Below are 21,676 nucleotides of genomic sequence, written 5' to 3'. Positions count from 1 at the left end.
TTGTGCTATGTACATTTATACATAAAATACTTTTATGCATAAAAGGTTTAAATGTCTACTCCAGAAGCTACCAAGAGTAAATCTAAAAGGAATGACAAACTAAGAAGATACATTGGTAAAAAATATGAAAATAAAATCATTAATATTTAATAGAAAGTGTTCTTATAAGTCAGTAAGAAAAGTACTCAAACAAAATAAGCGAAGTACATTAATGTTTAACAATAGAAGTACAGATAGTTATATGAAAAGATCATGTTCAACTTTATTTGTATATCAAGGAAATATTGAGTAAAATAGTTACTCCCTCAAATTGGTGCTGCTGCTGGAGAACTGTAAATTGATATAACTTTTCTTGAAAGCCATTGGTCCTCTGTATCAAGCTTCTAAAAATATTCACATACTGCGACCATGGTTTTCTATGGCAAAAATTCATTTGAAAAAGTAGTCAGCAATATTGGTGTTTATTTTAGGTACAGAAATAGTTGTCAGATATTCCTAATTATCTTAGGATAAATATAAAATGATATGGGAAAACGTTCATGATGTAATTAGAAAAATTGTGCAAAACCATACATATAGAATGACCCCACTGTTTTATATGCATAAGAGAAAATCTGTTTGTTCAATTCTCCACAATGAGCATGTCACTGCAGTGGCCTGAGCGACCGCAGTGAAGCACATGCGTGCTCTCAGATTTAAGGGAAAATTAGTAACCGACCATGAAATCATAGTACTCTTATGTAAAAATGCTACCTCTGTTTCATCACTAGAAGATTGTGGTTCTTTGGTAACTCGGGAGAGTTTCCGTATCTAATGCACTACTGATGCATTTAGGGGGTTGGCCTGTTTGTTCTGCATGAGCCAGGGTGAGTGAATTTGGTGACCCTTCTGTGGGGCTGTGCTTCAGCTCCCAGACTCATTTCAAGATGCATGAGAGTCAACCAAGATGCAGGTCACTTCAGACAGCTGCTTACTACACTGTGTTCAGCTAGGCAGAGAATGAGAAATGGCTGCTTCACTGGCGAGGATTCCGGGGGAGATGGAGGGTTATTCTTTTCTTTAATAATCAGGCTAGGAAGTGGCATTATGTCTTTGAAGGCTCTGTGTTCTGTGAGAAGTGTAAATAAATGTCTTTAGGAATGAGCTTTCAGTTTTTCTCTAGAATTCAGAGGTAGCAGAGATGTCATGGGAGCCTTAAGGCCTGCCTTAAGAAATTACTGCATTGCTTACAATTGTACATGGACAAAGTTCAGCACTGGGTCATCTGGACACAAATAATGGCAGCATATCTTTTCTAAAGCTCCTCTTTAATTGGTAGGGTTGAAAACTTTGAAAAGAGGACACAGAGCCCTGCTATATAGAAGGAGGCATTGATTTGATTTGCTATTGGCACCATCTGTGATTTTTGTGCTTTTCACTTTTTGGGAGAAAGGGAAAAGTAAATGTTTGCTGGTAATTGAGAGTAGAAACTGTGCTTTGATGACATATTTTTAAATTTCAAAGAAATGAACCACCAGTCATTTCTAGAATCAAAATGAATACTATTAGATATTGACTTACTCTGTAGAGTCGAATGGTTCTTAGGAAGGGTATTCAGTATTTGTTATATTTTGAAGTTAATGAATGCTAACAGATAATTTAAATTTTTGGGTGTTTAGATGTTATTTAAGTTAAGAAATTATATATGTGCTTTTTCTCTTGTTTAAGAAATGGGGGGCAGGGTGCTAGTGGCAGTTTGCAAGTAAGCAGAATGTATTTCGTCATATGGCAGCCAGCCTTTTTAAAAACCTACTTCACATCTGTATGACATCCTATTTGGGGCCACTGAATGCTTGCTGGTGTGCTGGTTTTTAATAAATATCGTTTGAGAGTTTATTACCCTGTTAGTATTTCTGTTTTGGGTCCTGTTGGACCAGTTATGGCACATGGGAGCAGAGGTGAGATAAGAACTTGTCTCCCGGTCTAAATGTATGTAGTTAACATGCAATTTATTGAAACAAACCTCATTTATTTTGTAATTTTATATTAATCTTAGTAGGGATGGCTATACAAATGAGGAAAGAATTGGAAGCTTCAGGGGGTGGCAAGTTCTTGGTAATATTTGTGAAATATTTGAAGGGGTGATATGGGCAGAAATTAAATTTGAGGATAAATGTTGCAGAATTCTCTCACATCATCCAAACACAATGTAATTGTGGCCTTGGTTTCATCCTTTTCAAATCTGGGTATTTGTGTTATAAGAATACACCCAACTTAATAGTTTTTTTTTTTTTTTCTCATGCCAAGGTTGATAGCTGTGCTTTTCATTCTCAGGAGAGAGCAGCCATCTAGTGCGGTATGGATGAAGGTCTCATCACCGCCATAGAATGCTGATAAAATCTAATTTTCATGCTCTGGACATATGTCCCTTTGTTTTCATTATGAGTAGTAGCTAGTTCTTGTTTCTGATAGATATTTCAGGTACATTAAACACAGTAAGAAATGGTAACTATAGCGTGCTTAGCAGGTGTTTTTCATTATTGGATAAAGGCAGCAATTTGTACATGTTGGGTTTCAGTGATTCCTGTCCTCTGTTTCTCTTGTTAGTAATATCCGCTGTTTCAAGATTGATCAGCCTTCCACAGGAGATGCATCTGGACCCCCAGCTGTATGGAGCCACGGCTACACCGAAGCTTCAGGGGTGAAAAACAAGTAAGTGGGTGAAGCTTTGCAGTGAGAACTGCCTCCTGCCCAACTGCCTTCTTTTGAGGGGTGAAACAAACCCAGTGCTGGCACACACTTCCCTCATGTACCATTTATTGGAGCGTGTTTCCCCAAAGTGAGGCCCCTCGTGACTTAGGTTTGAACATTAAGCTAAGCCCTGCTTGGCATCACATACCCTCTGTGAGAGGTGTTGCTAGGATACAGTGTAACTGACACATTATATCTATGTGAGACTCCAGTGTTTGGAGAAGGCATAAGTATTGAAATGCATCCCTGCTCTTTTGAAAAGCTCCTTTCTCTTTTTCTGAAGCCTGTTTACCAAGCAAAACAGGATCATGTTAAAGAAGTACCCTTGATTGTCCATATGCGAGATCACTTACGTTATTGACCAGTCAGTGGTTCTGTGGAGCTGTTTCTACGATCTAAATTAGCTTGGCAGCAGTTTGATGTCTATTTTCTGTCATGTCAACTGCTTCTTACCACCAGGACTTGTCCATCGTATTTTCTATTATATTTCTTCCTTATTTTCACCAACTTTCCCTGCCGTAGATGCAGTTGTTGATTTTCCTGAGAATTGTAATCAACCTCTTCACGCGTGCTTGCTTTTTGTCAAGAGGTACTAATAATTAGTACTAGAATAGTAAAGAGTCATGGATATTAGAATAGTCATAATTTAATTAGCTGAGGTATAAGAACACAAAATATTGAGAGTAGGGGAAAAACAGAAAGTGGAGGATGATCCAATAATAGCTAATATTAGTATTCAACCCTAGGTGCACATCAGAATCAGATGAGAAACTTTTAAAACAATTCTCCAGCCGAGGCCCATTGAATCAGAATGTTTTAAAATCTCCCCCAGGTGATTTCTAACGAGCATCCAGGGTTGAGAACCACTGACTAGCTGAATACCCTTCATGGAGAATAAAAAGTGGACTGTGGTTACCGTGCTGACTACTTTTCTTTGGGACAGAAGACAGAATCGACTTAAGTTCTGGGTCTAACACGTTGGTCCTTCCCTCTTTAAGAGCATGATTTGCTGTTGTGCTGACGAGAGAAGAGGTAGCCCCCATTTCAACACCTCTGTTCCATTTGCCCCAAAAGGCAGAATGACCAATTGTGCCTGGACTTTGGTTGTTATATTAGTTCTATGTACCTTGCACTGTATGTCATTGTATTTTAGGGGGTGGAGGAGAGGAAGTAATTGCACATTCTTTGGAGCATGCAAAGTTCCTTCTTAGAGATCTTTCTTTTCAGATTAAAAGACCTTCTATCTTGCTTGCAAACACCAGGGTGTGAAACTGCTTTCTAATTCATGAACACTGACGTGAAATCCAACACTGGTTTTTAAACATCTGGATATTAAAATTTATTTTCTAGTCATACATATTAATGAAGCAGCGGCCAATTAGATCTGCCTTTTCTGTATAATTCCCCCTTCCACAATTACTTTTTAAATTTTTTTGTTAATTGAAGTATGGCATTGGTACAGAAAAGTACATAATGATAAGCACACAGCTCTGTGAAGCATTCTAAAGTGAACACGCCTGCAGACCACCACCTGGGTCAAACTCCGGGAACATTTACAGCGCCTCCGGAGTCCCAGGCCATCCTGCCCCTCACTTTATGTCCCCTCACTTTTTACCCCTTGGTTGTGCCAGCAGAAGCTTCTTAAGTGTTTTCTTTTTGAATTGTAGATAAGGCGTTATGTAAACCAGGAGCTTGCTGCTTGCCTCCTGAGGGGAGGAGAGAGCTGTGGCTGTCCCTGCTCCACATCTCAATAGACATCTGTACTTGCTCTGCCCCCTCCTTCCCCTCCAGGTGCCCTGTTGACTCCTTGACAGGTCATTTCAGATTCTTTAGGAAAACTCAAGCCGAGAACTATATTTGGATAATTTAGGTTCTTTCTCAGACTAAAAACAAACAGGAAGCTTCAGTGGAAAAGAAGAATCACTACTGTACTTTTTATAAAACACATTATTTCCTTTTTTTGTTGTTTACACCCCCCCCATTTTGATTAGCAAGGGGAGCTTACAGCAGGAAGACAGAATTATAAGATGATTTAATATTATATTATTAAATTGTACTTTGCCACTAATTGCCATATAACTTGGGATGATTTGTTTTTCTTAATAAATGGAAGCCAGAATTTCAAAGTATTGAGATGAGAGCCAGGATGCCCAGCTTTGAATCTGGGCTCTATGCTTGTTTGCTGTATGACCTTGGGCAGTTACCCTCTCTTTGGCTTAACGTCTTCATCTGTAAAACGACACTACAAACATGAGCTGTCCTCATGTTGTTGTCAGATCCCTTGAGTTCCATATGTGAAGTACTTAGAACAACGTGTGCTCTATAGTCAACCCTATTTAAACGTTAGCTACTATTTTTATTAATGGTAATGGTTAGTACTATTATTATTTATCCCCAGACTCCTTAAGGGCCCGGATTATATTTTCAGGTTCATATCTCTGTTATCTAACCATGATGTATGTATATCAGGTGCTTATAATTTTTTTCTTTTCATTAGTTTATATACAGTAAGGAGGGATAATTTATATTAACTAAAATTCACCTTTTTTGGTATACAGTTCTACAAGTTTTGATGAAAGACTACTATTTTGTAACCACCACCACAGTCAAGTTATAGAGCAGTTCCATCATCCTGCAAAACTCCCCCATGCTCCTCTGTTGTCAGTTCTTTTCCCCACCCCCAGCCCCTGGCAACTGCTGCTCTGTTTTTTGTTCCATTAGGTTTGCCTTTTCAAGAATGTCATATAAGTGGAATTATATAATATATAGCCTTCTCAGCCTAGCTTCTTTCGCTTAGCATAATACAGTTTAGCTTCATTTGTGATGTTCCATGTGTTAGTGATTTGTTCCTTTTTATTGCTGAGTGTTATTCCATTGCATGAATATAATATGGTTTGTTTATTCATGTACCATTTGAAAGAAATTAGATTGTTTCAAGTTTTTAGCAAATACGAAGAAAAATGCTATAAACAGTTGCATACAGGTTTTTATGTGAACATGTTTTCATTTCTCTTGGGTAAATACCTACGAGTAGGATTGATGAGTTATATGATAAGTATATATTTAATTTTATAAGAAACTGCCAAAGTGGCTGTCCCATTTTCATTCCCAGCAGCAATGTTTGAGAGCTCTAGGAGCACCACATCCTCTCCAGTACTTATTATCGGGTGGTGGTGGTGGTGGTGGTGGTTTTGGCCATTCGAATAGTAATAGCTCATTATGGTTTTAATTTGCATTTCCCTAATGACTAATAATTGTCGATCATCTTTTCACATGCTTATTTATCATCCATATATCTTCTTTGGTGAGACTGTATTCTTTCACAATTAAATTAAGTCTGATGTTAACTGACGGTATTTTTGTAGACACCCTTTATCAAATTGAGAAAAATTCCCTTCTATATGTAGTTTTCTAAGAGTTTTTATAATGGGTATCAAATTTTGTCATAGACTTTTTCTGCATCAATTGAGATGATCATATTTTTTCTTCCTGAGTCTGTTGATCTGGTAAATTGCATTGATTTTAAAATGTTGAGTCAGCTTTGTATTTCCTGGATAATGCTGCTTAGTATTATGTATTATCCTTTCTATATGCTGCTGGACTCTTATTTGCTGATAGTTTATTGAGCATGACTATATTCATGGTGGATATTAGCCTGTATTCTTTTCTTGTGCTTCTTTGTCTCATTTTGGTATCAGAGTAATGCTGGCCTCACAGAATGAGTTGAGGAATATTTCCTCTTCCTCAGTTTTCTGGAAGAGTTTTTACAGAATTGATATTATTTCTTCCTTAAATTGTTAGAATTTACCAATAAGCCATCTGAGCCTGGAATTTTCTTTGGTTTTTAACTAAACATACAGTTTCTTGATTGTAGGATTATCTGTCTTCTTGAATGACCTTTGTAATTTGTGTCTTTCAAAGAATCTTATTTCATCAATTTTCAAATTTATTGGCATAAACTTGTTCATAATATTCCATTATTATCCTTTTAATACCTATAGGATTTGTAGTGATGTCTCTCCTCTCTCTCATTCCGGGTGTTGGCAATTAGTGTCTTTTTACACTGATCAATTTGGTTTGAGGTTTATTAATTTTATTGATATTCTCAAAGAACCAGCGTTTTGTTTCATTGATTTTTCTCTATTGTTTTTCTGTTTTCTGTTTCATTGACTTCTGATCTATTTATATGATTTCCTTTCTGCTTGCTTTGGTTTTGTTTCACTATTACTTTTCTAGTTTCTACAGTGGAAGCTTAGGTCATTGATTTGAACATAGGACATCAATTTTCTAAGCATTTAGAGTTATAAATTTCTTTCTGAGCAATTTCTTCAATATAGTTAGAGAACATACTTTGACTTGAATCCTTTAAATTTATTGAGACATTTGGGTCCCAGAATATGGTCTATCTTGGTAAAATCCTGTGTGCATTTGAAAATAAAACGTGTATTCTGCTGTTGTTGAGGTAGGTTGTCAGTAGATCAAGTTGGTTGATAATGTTGTTCAAGTCTTAAATATTCTTACTGATTTTTTGTCCACTTATTCTGTTGATGATTGAGAGACTATGGCTATGAATTTGTTTCTCCTTGTAGTTCTGTTTTTGCTTCATGTATTTCAAAGCTCTGTTACTAAGTGCATAGACGGTTAGAATGTTATAGCTTGGTGATGAACTGACCCCTTTATCTTATGAAATAACTCTATTTTTGTAATAATCTTTGTTTTCAAATATACTTTACCTAATATTAACGTAGCTACTACAGCTTTCTTTTGGTTATATTAGCATAGTATTTAATTTTTTGTCCTTTCACTTTTAACCTATTGACCTTTTTATATTTAAACTGGATTTCTTATAGGCAGTGGATAGTTAAGTCTTGCTCTTTTATCCCATCTGGCTTTCTTTTTGGGTGGTGTTTAGGCCATTTTTATATTTAATGAAATCATTGATGTGGTTAGGTTTAAACCTGCTAGCTTACAACTTGTTTTCTTTTTGTCTCATCTGTCCTTTATTCCCTCTTTTCTCTTTTTCTTCATTGACTATTTTTACTCAATTCAATTTTATTTCCTCTATTTGTTCTTATTAGTTCTACCTTTTGGGTGTGTGTGATTCAGTTAGGGTTTATAGCATAATCTTTAACTTATTAATTACAGTTTACCTTCAAGTAATATTATATCACTTCACATATAAGAACCTTCCAGTTCCCCTCTCCTAGTCTTTGTGCTGTTGTTATCATATCGTTACAAACCCCAAAATTTATTCTTACAATTTTTTAACAGTTATTTTCTAAAACATTGTTTCTCAACTTCAGTACTTTGACATTTTCAGCCAGAGAATTCTTTGTTGCTAGGGAACAGGTTAGGGAAGGGGGAATCTGCTTAGCAGCAGCCCTGACCTCTACGCCCTAGATGCCAGAGCATCTAGGGATTGTCACCCCGATTGTGACAATCAAAAATGGGATTGTCACCCATTGGGATTGCCACCAATCATTGGGATTGCCACCCCGATTGTGACAATCACAAATGTCTCCTGGGGTAAAAATTGCCCCCAATGAGAATCACTGTTTTAAAATGATTTTTAAAATGAGAAAATTTTTATATTTACTCACCGATTTATCATTTCCGGTATATACTTCATTTTTTAATGTAGATCCAGATTTCCATCTGGTATCATTTTCTTCTACTTCATGTATTGCCTTTTATATTTCTTAACAGTGCTGGTCGTTTAGTGGTAAATTCATGTATTTGTGCATCTGAAAATGTCTTAATTTCACCTTGATTTTTGAGAGCTAGTTTCACTGGTTTAGAAACCCAGGTTGATGATTTTTTTCTATCCCTTTGTTAAAGATGTTGGGTCCGCTGTCTTCTGCATTATTTCTGATGAGAAGTCTGCTATCATTTGTGTCTTTGTTCCTCTGCAGATTATGGTGTTCCTCTGTCCTCTTCCACCTTTATTCTTTGTTTTCATCAGTTTGATTTTGATGTGCTTCAATTAAGTTTTTTCCTTTTATCTGTCTATCTATCTATCTATCTATCTATCTATCTATCTATCTATATCTATCTATCTATCTATCTATCTATCTATCTATCTGGATGTTTGTGGAGCTTCTTGTATCTGTAGGTTTATAGTTTTCATCAGATTTGAAATATTTTCAGCCATTAATTCTTCAAAGTTTTTTCTATCTCTTTTCTTTTGAAGTCTCCAATTCCCTGTGTATTAGGCTGCCCGAAGTTATCCCACTACACACTAATGCTCTGACTTTTCACTTTCACCCCACGCTCTTTTTATCTCTGTGTTTCATTTTGGATAGTTTCTGTGACACAGTTAAGTTACGTGGAAATATGTTGAGGCTTGGAGTGGAGACTCTGCAGATCTCCAGTAGCTGCCTGGGAACTCTAACGACCATGTGCTCCTGCAACTTACAGAGACCACCAGGCCCACATGGGTTTCTTTTCCCTGTGCTTCAGCATAGAAATTTTTTCCAGGCAGTAAACTGGGCAGGCATCAGGCTCACTCTCTAACCTGTGCTTGTTTTATATTTTTCTTCCTGCCTTTTTTAAGGTTGAGACTTTTTATATGTTTTTCTATATTTTTTCATATTTTTTCCAGTGTGTTAGTTGTTACTCTATTTTTGCCCTATGTGGAATTTCTTCTTAATTGTGAATTAACATGGACATACGGATTCGAAATTGTGTTATTTCCCATGTTTCTATTCTCTTTCTTTCACTGCCGTTTAAAAATAATATCAGAAGATACGGGTCTAAGAAGCCACGTGTGAAGCGTAAATATGTGTTATCATTCTTCTTTGCTTACAGAAATTAGTTGATGTAAATTAGCTGGGGTTAGTTTATCTATTCTTAATCTGTCTGGAGTCATGAAGAAAGAGACAAGACTGGGATAGGCAAATCGGAGGGGAAAAAAAGAGTTGGGTTGGGTGTGGAGAAGGAAAGATTAGACTTAGCACAAAAGCATTTTTGTTTTGCAGGTTGTGTGTTGCAGCCCTGTCAGTAAACAACTTCTGTGACAACCGGGAGGCCCTATATGGTGTGTTTGATGGAGATCGTAACGTGGAGGTACCCTACCTTCTCCAGTGTACTATGAGTGACATTTTGGCGGAAGAACTGCAGAAAACAAAAAATGAAGAGGAATACATGGTCAATACATTCATTGTCATGCAAAGGTAAAACTTAGAGTTTCTGCTGTGTGTTTTCTTGCTCTTCTTTGAGTGTTTGTCCCCTGGTTAGAAAAAGAGGTGCCCTATAATCTCAGAGCACTATTGTTAATGTGGGTATTCAAGGTACGTTCAGGCGATTTGGTTTTGCCCCCCACATTAGGGATGGACTGTGTTCCATCTGAAACATACTGATGTTTTGACAGCTTTGTAGGAGGCCGTGTCAATGACAGGAATTTCCTTTCTCTTAGAACTGAACCTCTCAGGCCTGTCAGTATTCCAGCTTTTCACCAGATTGTTTATAACACACTTCCCCCTCCTCCCAGATCATGTGAGCTCCAGAGGCTCTTTAGACCTTCTGGTGTGTGGACTTCTCTTTGAAATGGACTGTTCCTTTCTCAGTTTGTTCACCCTTATGAAATACTGTTACTAATTCAAGATAGCGCAGTCCTTTGTGAACTTGAGACAGTCAGATTTTAGGCCGGGTTAAATAAGTCTTCATACGTTGTTTTCCCCCCTTTTAAATGTTCAAGTCAATGTTCTAGCGGAATCCTAGGCCATTGCCGATAGCTGTGGTCACCATCGGAATTTTGGAGTGTTGTTTGTGAGTCTTCGGGCGGAATGTTATAAGCATTCTTTCAGTCAAAGGATTGCTCGTTCTTTTGTCACTTTAATGACTTAGTAAGGGAATTCCCTGTCTGTGAATACTGTACTGCAAACACTTGCTCATGTGAGACCAGGAAGTAGAGTGCTCTGAAGGTCATGGGAACAATGACGATCGTTTCTCTTTCTCTCCTTTTTCTCTCCTGTGATAATCTGCCAGAGAAGTATCTTTGTAGTAGGGGTAGAAAAAGTATCTGCTACGGAATGCTGGTTCGGAACAGCCTTTAAAGCTACGCTAAGTGATGAATAGTTCCTCCTGAGGAGCTCAGTGGAGGCAGGTCCAGTGAGGTTCTTTGCTGCTGGACTCACTTCTGTCTTTAAGATTCTCAGCGGACATGTATAGTTAACAGTTAAATGCTGATCAGAGCTAATATTTAGTGAGCCCTTCAGATCTACCAGTCATTGTTCTGACTACCTTAGTGCCATAAATTTTACCCAGTGAAGTAGGTAGTGTTACTGTTCTTATTTTACTGACGGGAAACTGAGGTACAGAGAGGTGAAGCACGCTGCTCTGAGAGATAGCAGGTGGGGTAGCCAGAGTTTGACTTCAGGCGATAAGATTCCACACAGAATGTTCTACTTCCAGGCACATCTGCTTTTCTGTTTTCACTCCCATCTTGTCCTAGCAAACAAAAGCAAATAGTTAACATACACATACATACATGCACACATACTCACACACACACACCCATCACACCCCCCCAAGAGGTTGAGCTACTTGTTACAGACCCTCTAACACTGAATAAGAATGAAAGCGTAAGAACCTCACACTCTGATTACTAGCTGCACTTTTCACAAACACCTCCTGTTTCTGGCTTTGCTGAGAGGAATCATTGTGCCCTTGAAAGGAAGAAGGTAGTGCTGCCTTGGCAGGCCCTAAAGCCAAATCCGGCCATGGATGTCCAGAACTTGGAGTTTGAGACCCAAATTGCTGGCCCATCTTCAGGGTCATTTGTCGGTCTCTTCTTTTCCCTCTCTGTTAATAGGGTATGGGATGTGTGGTGATCTTTCGGTCCTCAGGAGAACTGTATGTTCATTGTGCATATGACCTAATGCATACAAGTAGGCAGTCCTGGCTTCCATTGCTAATGCTGTCACTTGCCTAACCTAAACAGGGGACAGGAGCTGACAGTACCTGAAGGTCTGCCCTTGTAGACAGGGGTCTATCTGTCAACCTTCTTGCTCCTGTACACTCGGTCAGTGGGGGCCTGGACAGCACCGCCCTCTGTCAGGCTTGTGATAAGAGTCCCAGGCTCAGCTGGCCCGGTGGCTCAGGTGGTTTGAGCACCGTGCGCCTAAGGCTGAGGTCGCAGGTTTGATTCCCACCTGGGACAGTGAGCTGCGCCCTCTACAGTTAAGATTGTGAACAACGGCTCCTCCTGGAGCTGGACTGCCGTGAGCCACCGGAGGTCGGCGTCAGCTGTTGTGTGCTGCCAGGAGCTGCCGGTGGCCACCATGAGTGGTGGGCAGCTGGCGAGAGCAGCTGACCAACGACTGGCAACCAACTACCTCACGGGCGGGGGGGGGGGCGCAAGGCTCATAATACCACCGGCATGGGCCAGGGAGCTGTGTCCTACACAACTAGACTGAGAAACAGCGTCTTGAACCCGAGTGCGGGAGGTGGGAGGAAGCTGGAAGACGGGGAGGAAAAAAAGAATCCTAGGCTCCTTTTGATTGTCGGAACTTGTAGGTGCTCTGTCTACTCAGTCAGTCAGTGGATTAATGGTGATGAATAAAAGCACTTTGGAGCTTGATGTCCTTTGTGTGAATATTTTAGAACTGACATTACTGGCCCAGAAAGTCTTCACCGTATAGAGCAAGACACGAATGGGCCAATTATGTGAAAGTTCCTGCCAGCAAACATCCTTATTAAAGGGGGAGAGGGCTGTCAGGTAGTTTTGAGGTCTGTGTGTCAGTGGGTATGTATGTTTACACCTGCTCCTGTTTAAGTGGTCCCTTCTTTTTTCCTCTGCTGGGAGCAGAAGGGATTGGGGGGCGGGCAGAGCTGTCCCTGGAGTGTGTTGATGCGGGCATAACAGGCTGGAGGCAGCAGGACAACGGCTCTTTTTTTCTCCATCACTCCTGGGGCTTTTAGTGGTAAAGTGACACCTCAGCCCAGTTGTGAGCAGACGCTGCTCTGTGTGTGGGGGGCTGTCAGACTCCATGGGCTCTTTTCCTCTGTGAATGAGGCTGAGTCAAACCGTTAGGTTCTGTTTCCTCCTCGCCCTGGCCAGTCGTACGGTCTCCTGTCGAATTAGCAAAACTCACATGTGGTGGCTTGTGTTTGGGTTTTTACCCTCTCTCTTTGGGTTTCAGGAAACTTGGAACTGCTGGGCAGAAACTTGGAGGTGCTGCTGTCCTCTGTCATATCAGGCATGACCCTGTGGACCCAGGAGGGTCCTTCACCTTGACCTCTGCTAATGTGGGCAAGTGCCAAACGGTCCTCTGTCGGAACGGGAAGCCGTTGCCTCTGTCCAGGTCGTATGTCATGAGCTGTGAAGAAGAACTGAAGAGAATTAAACGGCACAAGGCCATCATCACTGAGGTGAGGAGAGAGCGATTTTCCTTAGGGTAGCGCAGAGGACAGGCCAGGGTCATGCAGAAACCAGCCAGGGAGCATTTCCCTCCGAACAGCACTCTCGGAAGTTGGTTTAAAATTAAAATTCCAAATCCTTAGTGTTACAAAGCAGATTGTCTGTGTGGTAGATGTGAAGACATTGTAATGTACCAAGTCATAAACAGTTTATCGATGGGCTCTCTGTGTCAGGGATTGTGCCCAGTGATCGCTGGCCTTGTCCCATCTGGTCCTCACAGCCACTCAGCAACAGTGCGGGTTTGCTTGGTGGCTGCAGGCTCCGGCCCTGCAGTCACACTGCTGGTGCCCATATCCTGCCCCTGCCCCTGGCAGGCTGTGACCTTTAAACCTCCAGACCTCAGTTTTCTTATCTGTCAGATGGGAGTAGTAATGTATCTGTCCTGTGGAAACGTAACCAGCTCTTACTTTGGTTCCATTTGAGTAAGACAGTGAGTGAGTGGTTTTCAGCTAGGGGCGATTTGGCCCCCATGGGACATTTGGCAATGACTGAAGACGTTTTTGTTGTCACAACTGGGGCTGAGAGTGCTTTGGGCATGTAGAGGCAGGCGTGCTGCTAAGCATGCTCCAGTGCACAGGGCAGCCCCCACAGCAAAGAATCACGTGGCCCAGCATGTCCTGGTGCTGGGAAACCCCGAAGTACATCTGCATTATAACAAGGGTCATTACAGCACAGCTTCCACAGTGGGCTGTGGGAGTGCTCCTTGTCACCAGTTCATCAAACAGTGTTATCACCTGCTGTGTGGCCCTGCAGACACATATCTGCCCACAGGAGGGGTCTAGTCTTGTGTGATGACAAACCCACAGAGTCATGTGGAGCCAGCTAGACAGTGGGAGTAAGTTTGCAGCTCAGTAGAGAAAAAGACTGAATCCAGATAGGCTTCGATAAGGGCCCTGCGCAAGACAGGGGAAGCCTTGGGATCCCCGGTGAGAGTCTGTGGAAATGAGTCTGTGTGTCGGTTTAGTTTGCTGCGTGTTCTGGGAGCAGAGAGGGTTAAAATGAACAGTAGGCAGGATGTCAGGGAGCGAAGGTGGTCTAAGATGGACAGAATGCACCGAATGAGGCGCTCAGCATTACACAATGCAAAGGTTAATGAATTCTGCTACCTGCATGCATCAGACTTTCTCTGCCTCCCTCTGCCTCAGTTTTGTCTACATTGCTGAATACTCAATCCCTTAGGTTTTGTTACTTCGCTACCTGGAGGCATGCCCCAAAACACACACATGCACATGTGCTCACATAACACACAACCATTAGTTGTGATGGGGAGAGATCAAAAGGGTTGGGCAGAACAGGAAGGATCATTTTTGGCAAATTCCACACTTTGGGGAGCAACAAAATGACATCAGTAGACTCAAGGGAGCTGAAAATTGTGCTTGAAGCCCCGTGTTAGTAATTTCCCTTCTAAGAACACTGCCTGCTTGTGAGTGTGGCGTGGTAGGACTGTGTATGAGAACAGCGAGCAGACAGCTTGCAGAATCCCAAGTGAAGGAGGGGGTGTTGGAAAGGAAAGGGCTGTTCTCTGGAAAAAACTTGCTTCAAGGGGGGTGGTGACACCATCTCTATACCTGCGCCCTAGACACACACAGAAAGTTGCATTTGTCATCATGGAGCTTCCCCGAAAATAGAGGCACAGTAAGGACCTGAGAACCTCAGACTTGAGTAAAGAACCGAGCGGGTACACGAGGTCAGCCCGCCTCCCTCTAGATTCAGAGTAAAGGTCTCTCACTGGCAAATGGTCTGACACTTCAGCTTGTGATTTAAATGGCATGAACCCAACTGCACTGAGGCCAAGGGCCTCAGTCTTCTCCTTTAGCCAGCACAGAAGCCACAGGAGCGGGCACTTCTCCGTCAGCATCTGCCTCCCAGCTAGTCACAGGCATTCTGACCCAGGTAGTCACAACAGGATGTTGTCCACCAACACGTCTTACCTTCCTACGTTTAAAATAGCGTCTCTCTTCCCTCGTCTGGACTTTGTGGTGGCTGCACTGCTGGAGAGGAAGGTCAGATGTGCAGCAGTATCTTCCCCCTCCCTGCCTCTGTGTCTGCTCAAGACTGGCTTCCTCCAGGAAGGCTCTTCCTGCCCGGGGGCTGCGGGGGGAAGCCAGTCAGGGTATTGCTGTGTCAGGCTAGACGGTGCTTTGCTCTAGGACCTCGTGGGACACGGTCCCAATAAAGGGAATACATGTTGTCCCTCCTGCTCCTGCCTCAGGTTCCTGATGGCAGATGGCCACCCCTCACCAGAGGGAGAGCAGCCCTTCCTGTTGTGGCCCACACGACACCCCCCCTCCCCCATCCCCAGGCAGGAGGCCCGAGGGGAGGCGCACAGTTGACACGTGACTGTGTTGACATGTGTTTGGAAACCTCTTCTTCCAGGACGGCAAGGTGAACGGCGTGACCGAGTCCACGCGCATCCTGGGCTACACCTTCCTCCACCCCAGCGTGGTGCCTCGCCCCCACGTGCAGTCCGTGCCCCTGACGCCCCAGGATGAGTTCTTCATCCTGGGCAGCAAGGGCTTGTGGGACAGCCTGTCCATCGAGGAGGCCGTGGGGGCCGTGCGCAATGTGCCGGACGCCCTGGCCGCCGCCAAGAAGCTGTGCACCCTGGCCCAGAGCTACGGCTGCCACGACAGCCTGAGCGCCGTGGTGGTGCAGCTGAGCGTCACCGAGGACAGCTTCTGCTGCTGCGAGCTGGGCGCGGGCGGGGCCGGCCCGCCGCCCAGCCCGGGCCTCTTCCCGCCGGCCGTCAGCATGGTGATCAAGGAGCGGCCCTCCGACGGGCTGGGCGTGCCGTCCTCCAGCAGCGGCATGGCCTCGGAGATGAGCAGCGAGCTGTCCACGTCCGAGATGAGCAGCGAGGTGGGCTCCACGGCCTCGGACGAGCCCCCGCCCGGGGCCCTGAACGACAGCAGCCCGGCCTACGCCGGCGAGCCGCGCTGCATGCTGCACCCGGTCTGCCTGTCCAGCTCCTTCCAGCGCCAGCTGTCCAGCGCCACCTTCTCCAGCGCCTTCTCGGACAATGGCCTGGACAGCGACGACGAGGAGCCCATCGAGGGCGTGTTCAGCAACGGCAGCCGCGTGGAGGTGGAAGTGGACATCCACTGCGGCCGCGCCAAGGAGGCGGCGCAGCAGCAGCTGCTCCCCGTGCCGGCCGAGGCCAGTGACGAGGGCATCGTCATCAGCGCCAACGAGGAGGAGCCGGGGCCGCCCCGGAAGGCGGACCTGGCCGCTCTGGGCACCATCGGGCGCCGGAGGCCCAACGGCTCCGTGGCGCCGCAGGAAAGGAGCCACAACGTCATAGAGGTCGCTACGGACGCGCCTCTCCGGAAGCCCGGAGGCTATTTTGCCGCCCCGGCCCAGCCGGACCCTGATGACCAGTTCATCATCCCCCCTGAGCTGGAGGAGGAAGTGAAGGAGATCATGAAGCAGCAGCAGCAGCAGCAGCCGCCCCCGCAGCGGCCGTGCCCCGCGGACCCGCTCCCGGACGTCTGCGACACGCCGCTCTGAGCCCCGCGCCCCGCGCCCCGGCTGCGGGAGGACCGGTGGCCGCCGCTCAGCACGCTCCCGCCGCCTCCCAGACACTCGCCCCACCTGTCTTTGCAGCCCGCCTGTACGTTCTCTTCTGTTGGTGATTTTTTACAATAATTACCACCTTTCTTCTAGTGATGCTTTACCAATATGATTTAGATTTGTTAACTTCTTTTCCTAACACACCAGATGTGTAAAGACAAAGAACAAAAGGTTTAATATATTACAGAGAAACAGTTAATGATAATGTATTATTTTTTAAAATGACTTTTTATTGTTTTGTGTGTTTGGAAGGCAGAACAGGTTGCCAGTGCTAAATGATTTAATAATATTGTAATTCTGGGGGAAAAGGCTTTTTTTTTTTTTTTTTTTGTCTTGAAAATGATAGACATTTGTAGAATATGGAGACTAACTCTTAGGAGTTGCTTTACTCTGTCAGGTGACGTAAGTCACTGGGATTCACTAATTTTCTCTGAGAGAACAGTTGATTGAGAAATTTCTATTGTAAATAGCTGTGTTGTATAGTGATGCTTCACATGTTTTGTAGGTTTGGCGTAAGGACACAGTCTAAACAACTGCCTTTTCCCCTCCCTTCTCCTCTGAGGAGTCTTCCCACCCGTGCCCACCTCATAACCCGTTACTTCATTAAATGATGAGGCTGAGCAACTAAGCATTTCCGTTCAAATAAGGTGGCTCTTAGGCCACTGGAAACGAACCTGCACCCAAGGGGCCTCTGAACCTTTTTCCTTCCTCTCTTGCCCCCACCCAGCCTCTTGACTTTTGCAGACACTTTTTAATTGTGCTCCTTACTGCTGCCACAATCAGCATGATTGTATAGAGTTCAGTTAGATCATTTACATACCAAGAGTTATATTAAAGCAGAATGCACAAATGAACATGTCATAATTTTTGTTATAATAAATATGAAATTTACAAGTATCGAACCCGTCTGCTTTTGTGTCAGCAGCCAGATGTCTTGCAGACAGTCATACGAGCTTAGGTTTGGACTGAATGGATGGGAAGTTGGGGTTATCAGATATTTCTGACTTTGATGTTTTGTGAAGGGAAAAACACCAACAGGTTAACCCTAAGTTGAATGAGGTAGTGACATTGACCTTATAGCCCTTCTAGTTCTTGTTATTATGTAGGCTACACATTAAGAGGGGAACAGGTAAAGATTGCACAGAGGAGCTCCCTGGAAACTTCTCCCAGAAAGCCACCTTCGTTTCTGATTCTCTCAGGGCCTCCCTAGCACATGAAGAGGTTAAATACACCTTCACCTGAACAGTGAAAATCAGGCTCCCTGCCCACCACTAGGAGGAAACGTCAGCCAGTGGAGCCCCCTAGGACGTCATGTTGCCCGCTGACTACCGGCCCCATTCAGACTGCCGCCCGGCACTGCACCTGTGGACCGTGCTTCAAGATACTATGGGTCTTCTCGGGGTCACGTGGACCAGCTTCCCAGGTAGGCCTGTCTCCTGTCTTCCTCCTTCAGGTCTGCCCTCGCATGCTACCTGGCTAGTTCAGTACAGGGCAATTAGTATTACTCAACTTGTAGACACGGTGATGCGCTGTCTGTCCCTTTGTTTGGTGTCCAGATAATGGACCAGGCTTGTCATCGTAATGTCCATACTGATGTGGGGCTACTGGCACCCCATGCTCTTTAAAAACCACTAAGGCCACAGAAGATTCAGCTCCTCACTGCCCAGTAGGGGCCTCAGTGACCGATGGGCTAGAGTGCCCAGCCCCTCGTCTTCCTCAGTCTTGCTCAGCTCCAAATCGATCTGCACAGACTCAGAAGGTGCCAGGTTTCACACCAAGGACGCACCCTTACGGAAGATCTGGGCTGGTTCTCTGACTTGCACGGTTCTTCGACACCCTGCAGGCAGGGCTCCCCTGTGGCCTTAGGTGGGGCACACCAGACCGTCAGTGTGGACTTCTCTTCCACCGCAGCTCACTTCCAGAGGGGTCGACACTTGCTGTCCTGATTGTGGTCAACTGAGGCAACAATCATTTGAGAATTCCCACAGCAACTTCTGATGCCCGGGGCAGCCACTGGGACCAAGTCTCATGTGGACACGTCCCTCATTTCCTGATTTCTGTGCAGACGTGGGAGGCCGCGTACAGCCCGGTTGGCGGTTTCCTTACTCCACCAGTTCAGTCAGGGCTTGCTTCTCTATTATATCGAGTCGCACTGACAGCGCACTACATGTAAGGTACTGTGGAGATAAAGGACAAAACTTTGCCCTTTGGGAGCTTGGGGTAAATGTGCCTGTAGATGAAAAGCTAACAGGAGGAGACATACTAATAGTCTCCTTGCTCTTACGTGGGGGCATTCCAGTTATTTTCTGAGGAGTTTCTTTTTACTTCTGCTCATCGCAGTAGCATCTGATAATATATGCAAGCTGTAAAGTGCTTAAAGTTGAAGATCCTGAAGCCATGAGGTCTCCAGGGTATAAGCTAGAGGGCACCCCTGCCTGCTGGGAAGGCCAGGTGATTGGGAAAGGGCTGGGGAGAGAGGGAGGAAGAGGTTGGAGCAGGTTTGAGAAGGCTTGCAGCCTTGCTAGGAGCGCCAGCTCCCGGCTGAGGTCCCTAGAAGTTGTTTGGTGTCGGCTCAACCATGCGTGCGGCCCGAATACTGACTTGGAAAAGGGCGCCAGGGCAGTTCTGAAGCCAAGCTGTCCGACCTGCTTTCTCCTTGATTGCTTTTGTCACAGCACCACCTGCTGGTGAGGTTAGACTTTGGGTGGAAATGGCCTTACCTCTTGTTCTTTATCTTTCCTCCACACTTCCAGAAGAAACAAAGTTTGTGTTACTTATTATTTTCTCAGAAACATGAAAGCAATCCAAGCACTATTAAGGAGGCACACAAGCCGAATCAAAGCGTATTGTTACTGCACCTGTGGAGGTCTGCTTTGTAAGGTAGTACAATTGATGACCTCTGGTTCCTGTGATGGGCTCTGTTTTTGCATGGGAAATTGCCATGCAGACATATCAAGAGGTATAACCAGAAACATAGCATTGACCTGGAAGAGAGGAAGTCAGTTTTCCAACATGCATCCAATTCCCCATTCCCCATGGTGAAGAATACATACATAAAAATCCATGATATGCCTCGGATCTTACAAGACATCTGAGAGCATACTGCTGGCACCACCCAGCCAGGAGATAAAGAACAATTTCCATCTGACTGTGTTAATTCCGATGTGAACACTCACAGAAGGTATTTTGAATTCACCCCAAGCCATCAGGAGATAGAATTTCTATAAAGTGGGATTGTGGTATCCACCCTACTACGAACCTCCCCCGTGATCAAACCAGGTCATGTATTGGAAGTAATTTGCAGATAGCGTAAAGCCTTATGTAACTGGAAGCATTGTTATCATTGTAAATGAAGCACTAATGGTGGCCAGAAAGAAAATAATTGGGAACACAGCAAAAGAGGCTTTTTCAATTAAAAACTCTTAGATATCTGCTGAATTGTTACAGAAGACAGAGATTAGGTAATGGTAGAGAAAATAGGCTTTTCTCATTTCTTGCCATTGAATTTCATTTTTCTTTCACTTCATCCCCCAACATGTATTTTGTGCAAATGAATCTATGCAAGCTTTGTTTTCGGTCGCTATGGTCATTCATCTGTCACAAACTGATTCTGTTGTCACATATTTGAAAATGGCTCTAAAATTGTTTTTAATTCCCCACCCCCACCCCCACCAAAAAACCAAAATCGCAACCAAGGTCAGACTTAATTTGGGCAAGCCCATTGCCCTGATCACTAATTGAAAGGTCCTGAGGGTGGACCGTGGGCCCTATACATTGTCTCCTCCCTTCTAGAAGACTAAGGTTGAACAATGGACAGGAGGAGATGGACAAATGGATCCCTGAGGCTGCTTTCCATTTTCTGAGCTGTGTGATAAAGTAGAAAGTCATGCTGTCCCCTGCCCTGAATTTAAGTGCTCCTAAACAAGTACTGCTTTTGTTGGGCTTCGGTTCATGAGTGCCCCGTTTTATTCTAAATCAGAAACGCAGTGTTCTATCCTGTTCAGAGAGGGAACAGCAGAACTCTTGGAGGATTTTCTTCCATCTGTTCATGACTAGAAGAACTACGCCCATTGTCATTCCTCTCTTTTTCTAAGGACAGGCAAAATAAAACGCTTCAAACTGAAATTTCAAGTACTTTCTACTCATTGCTATTTCTTAGGTCTTATTTCAATGAAATTGTACTTTCTCCTAATTACTACTTTTACCTATTGAAAGTTGAAATAGTAACTAAGAGAAATTTCCCAAATGGTGCACGACCAGATGTTGACTTTTTTTTGAGCTTATGTAGAGGTTATTTGCTTTTCTGAGTCTTCATGAAAACTGCTCCACAATTAACATTTGGGGGTTCTTAAATCAGTTACTAGAAATTGCCCTATAAACCAGGAATAAACCATGCACACAAAATATTTTGTTTTATGATCTACAATATAATCCATTTTAAGAACTACTTGATTATTCCTTTTCCTAGAGCATTTCAGGGGAATAAAAATAGCTCACTGAAATGTGTGTCACATCCCTGCCTACCCGAAGTACAACCAGCCATACTTTTTCCTCAGGAGCGGTAATGTGCTGACGCCATCATCTCTCACAGGTAAACCCACTAGGATTTTCTTCTTAAAAACTTTATTAGGCATGTATTACAATGCTGTCTGCATATAATTTGCATATAACTTTCGTGTAAATCTTTCTGTGACTCCTCCACTCTTCACATTTAAATCTTATGATATTCCTTGGATTACAATGTGTGGGCTTTGCCCTTGTTCCTTCTCTGTTAGCGGCACATATGCTAAGGGATGAGACGGTGTGTGTCAGAGAAAGAAAGAGCAGTGGGCAAGAATGGCTGAGACCACCAGTATGACCAGAGCATGCTGCCTTTCCTGTCCCCTTCCATCTAGTCTGAGTGTCGTGGGGCAGAAGTGACCTCGAAAGGTCACTGCATGCCTGCTTCCAAGGTGT

General features: G+C 43.8%; 1 protein-coding gene across 1 annotated transcript in view; it reads left to right on the top strand.

Moving 5' to 3' along the window:
• PHLPP1 (PH domain and leucine rich repeat protein phosphatase 1) overlaps window positions 1-17,620 on the top strand; it is a 178,887-nt gene extending 161,267 nt beyond the window's left edge. The window contains exons 14-17 of the mRNA XM_081078097.1: window positions 2,587-2,691; window positions 9,708-9,902; window positions 12,873-13,101; window positions 15,527-17,620. Of these exons, the coding sequence (XP_080934223.1) occupies window positions 2,587-2,691; window positions 9,708-9,902; window positions 12,873-13,101; window positions 15,527-16,657 (1,660 nt within the window). The 3' untranslated portion in view covers window positions 16,658-17,620. The remainder of the gene's footprint in view (window positions 1-2,586; window positions 2,692-9,707; window positions 9,903-12,872; window positions 13,102-15,526) is intronic.
• Window positions 17,621-21,676: the final 4,056 nt, after the last annotated feature.

The sequence above is a fragment of the Rhinolophus hipposideros genome (genome assembly GCF_964194185.1).
Source record: "Rhinolophus hipposideros genome assembly, chromosome: 17".
Lineage (NCBI taxonomy): Eukaryota > Metazoa > Chordata > Mammalia > Chiroptera > Rhinolophidae > Rhinolophus > Rhinolophus hipposideros.
Note: the sequence above shows the minus strand (reverse complement) of the source record. Positions and strands in the feature narration are given on the sequence as shown.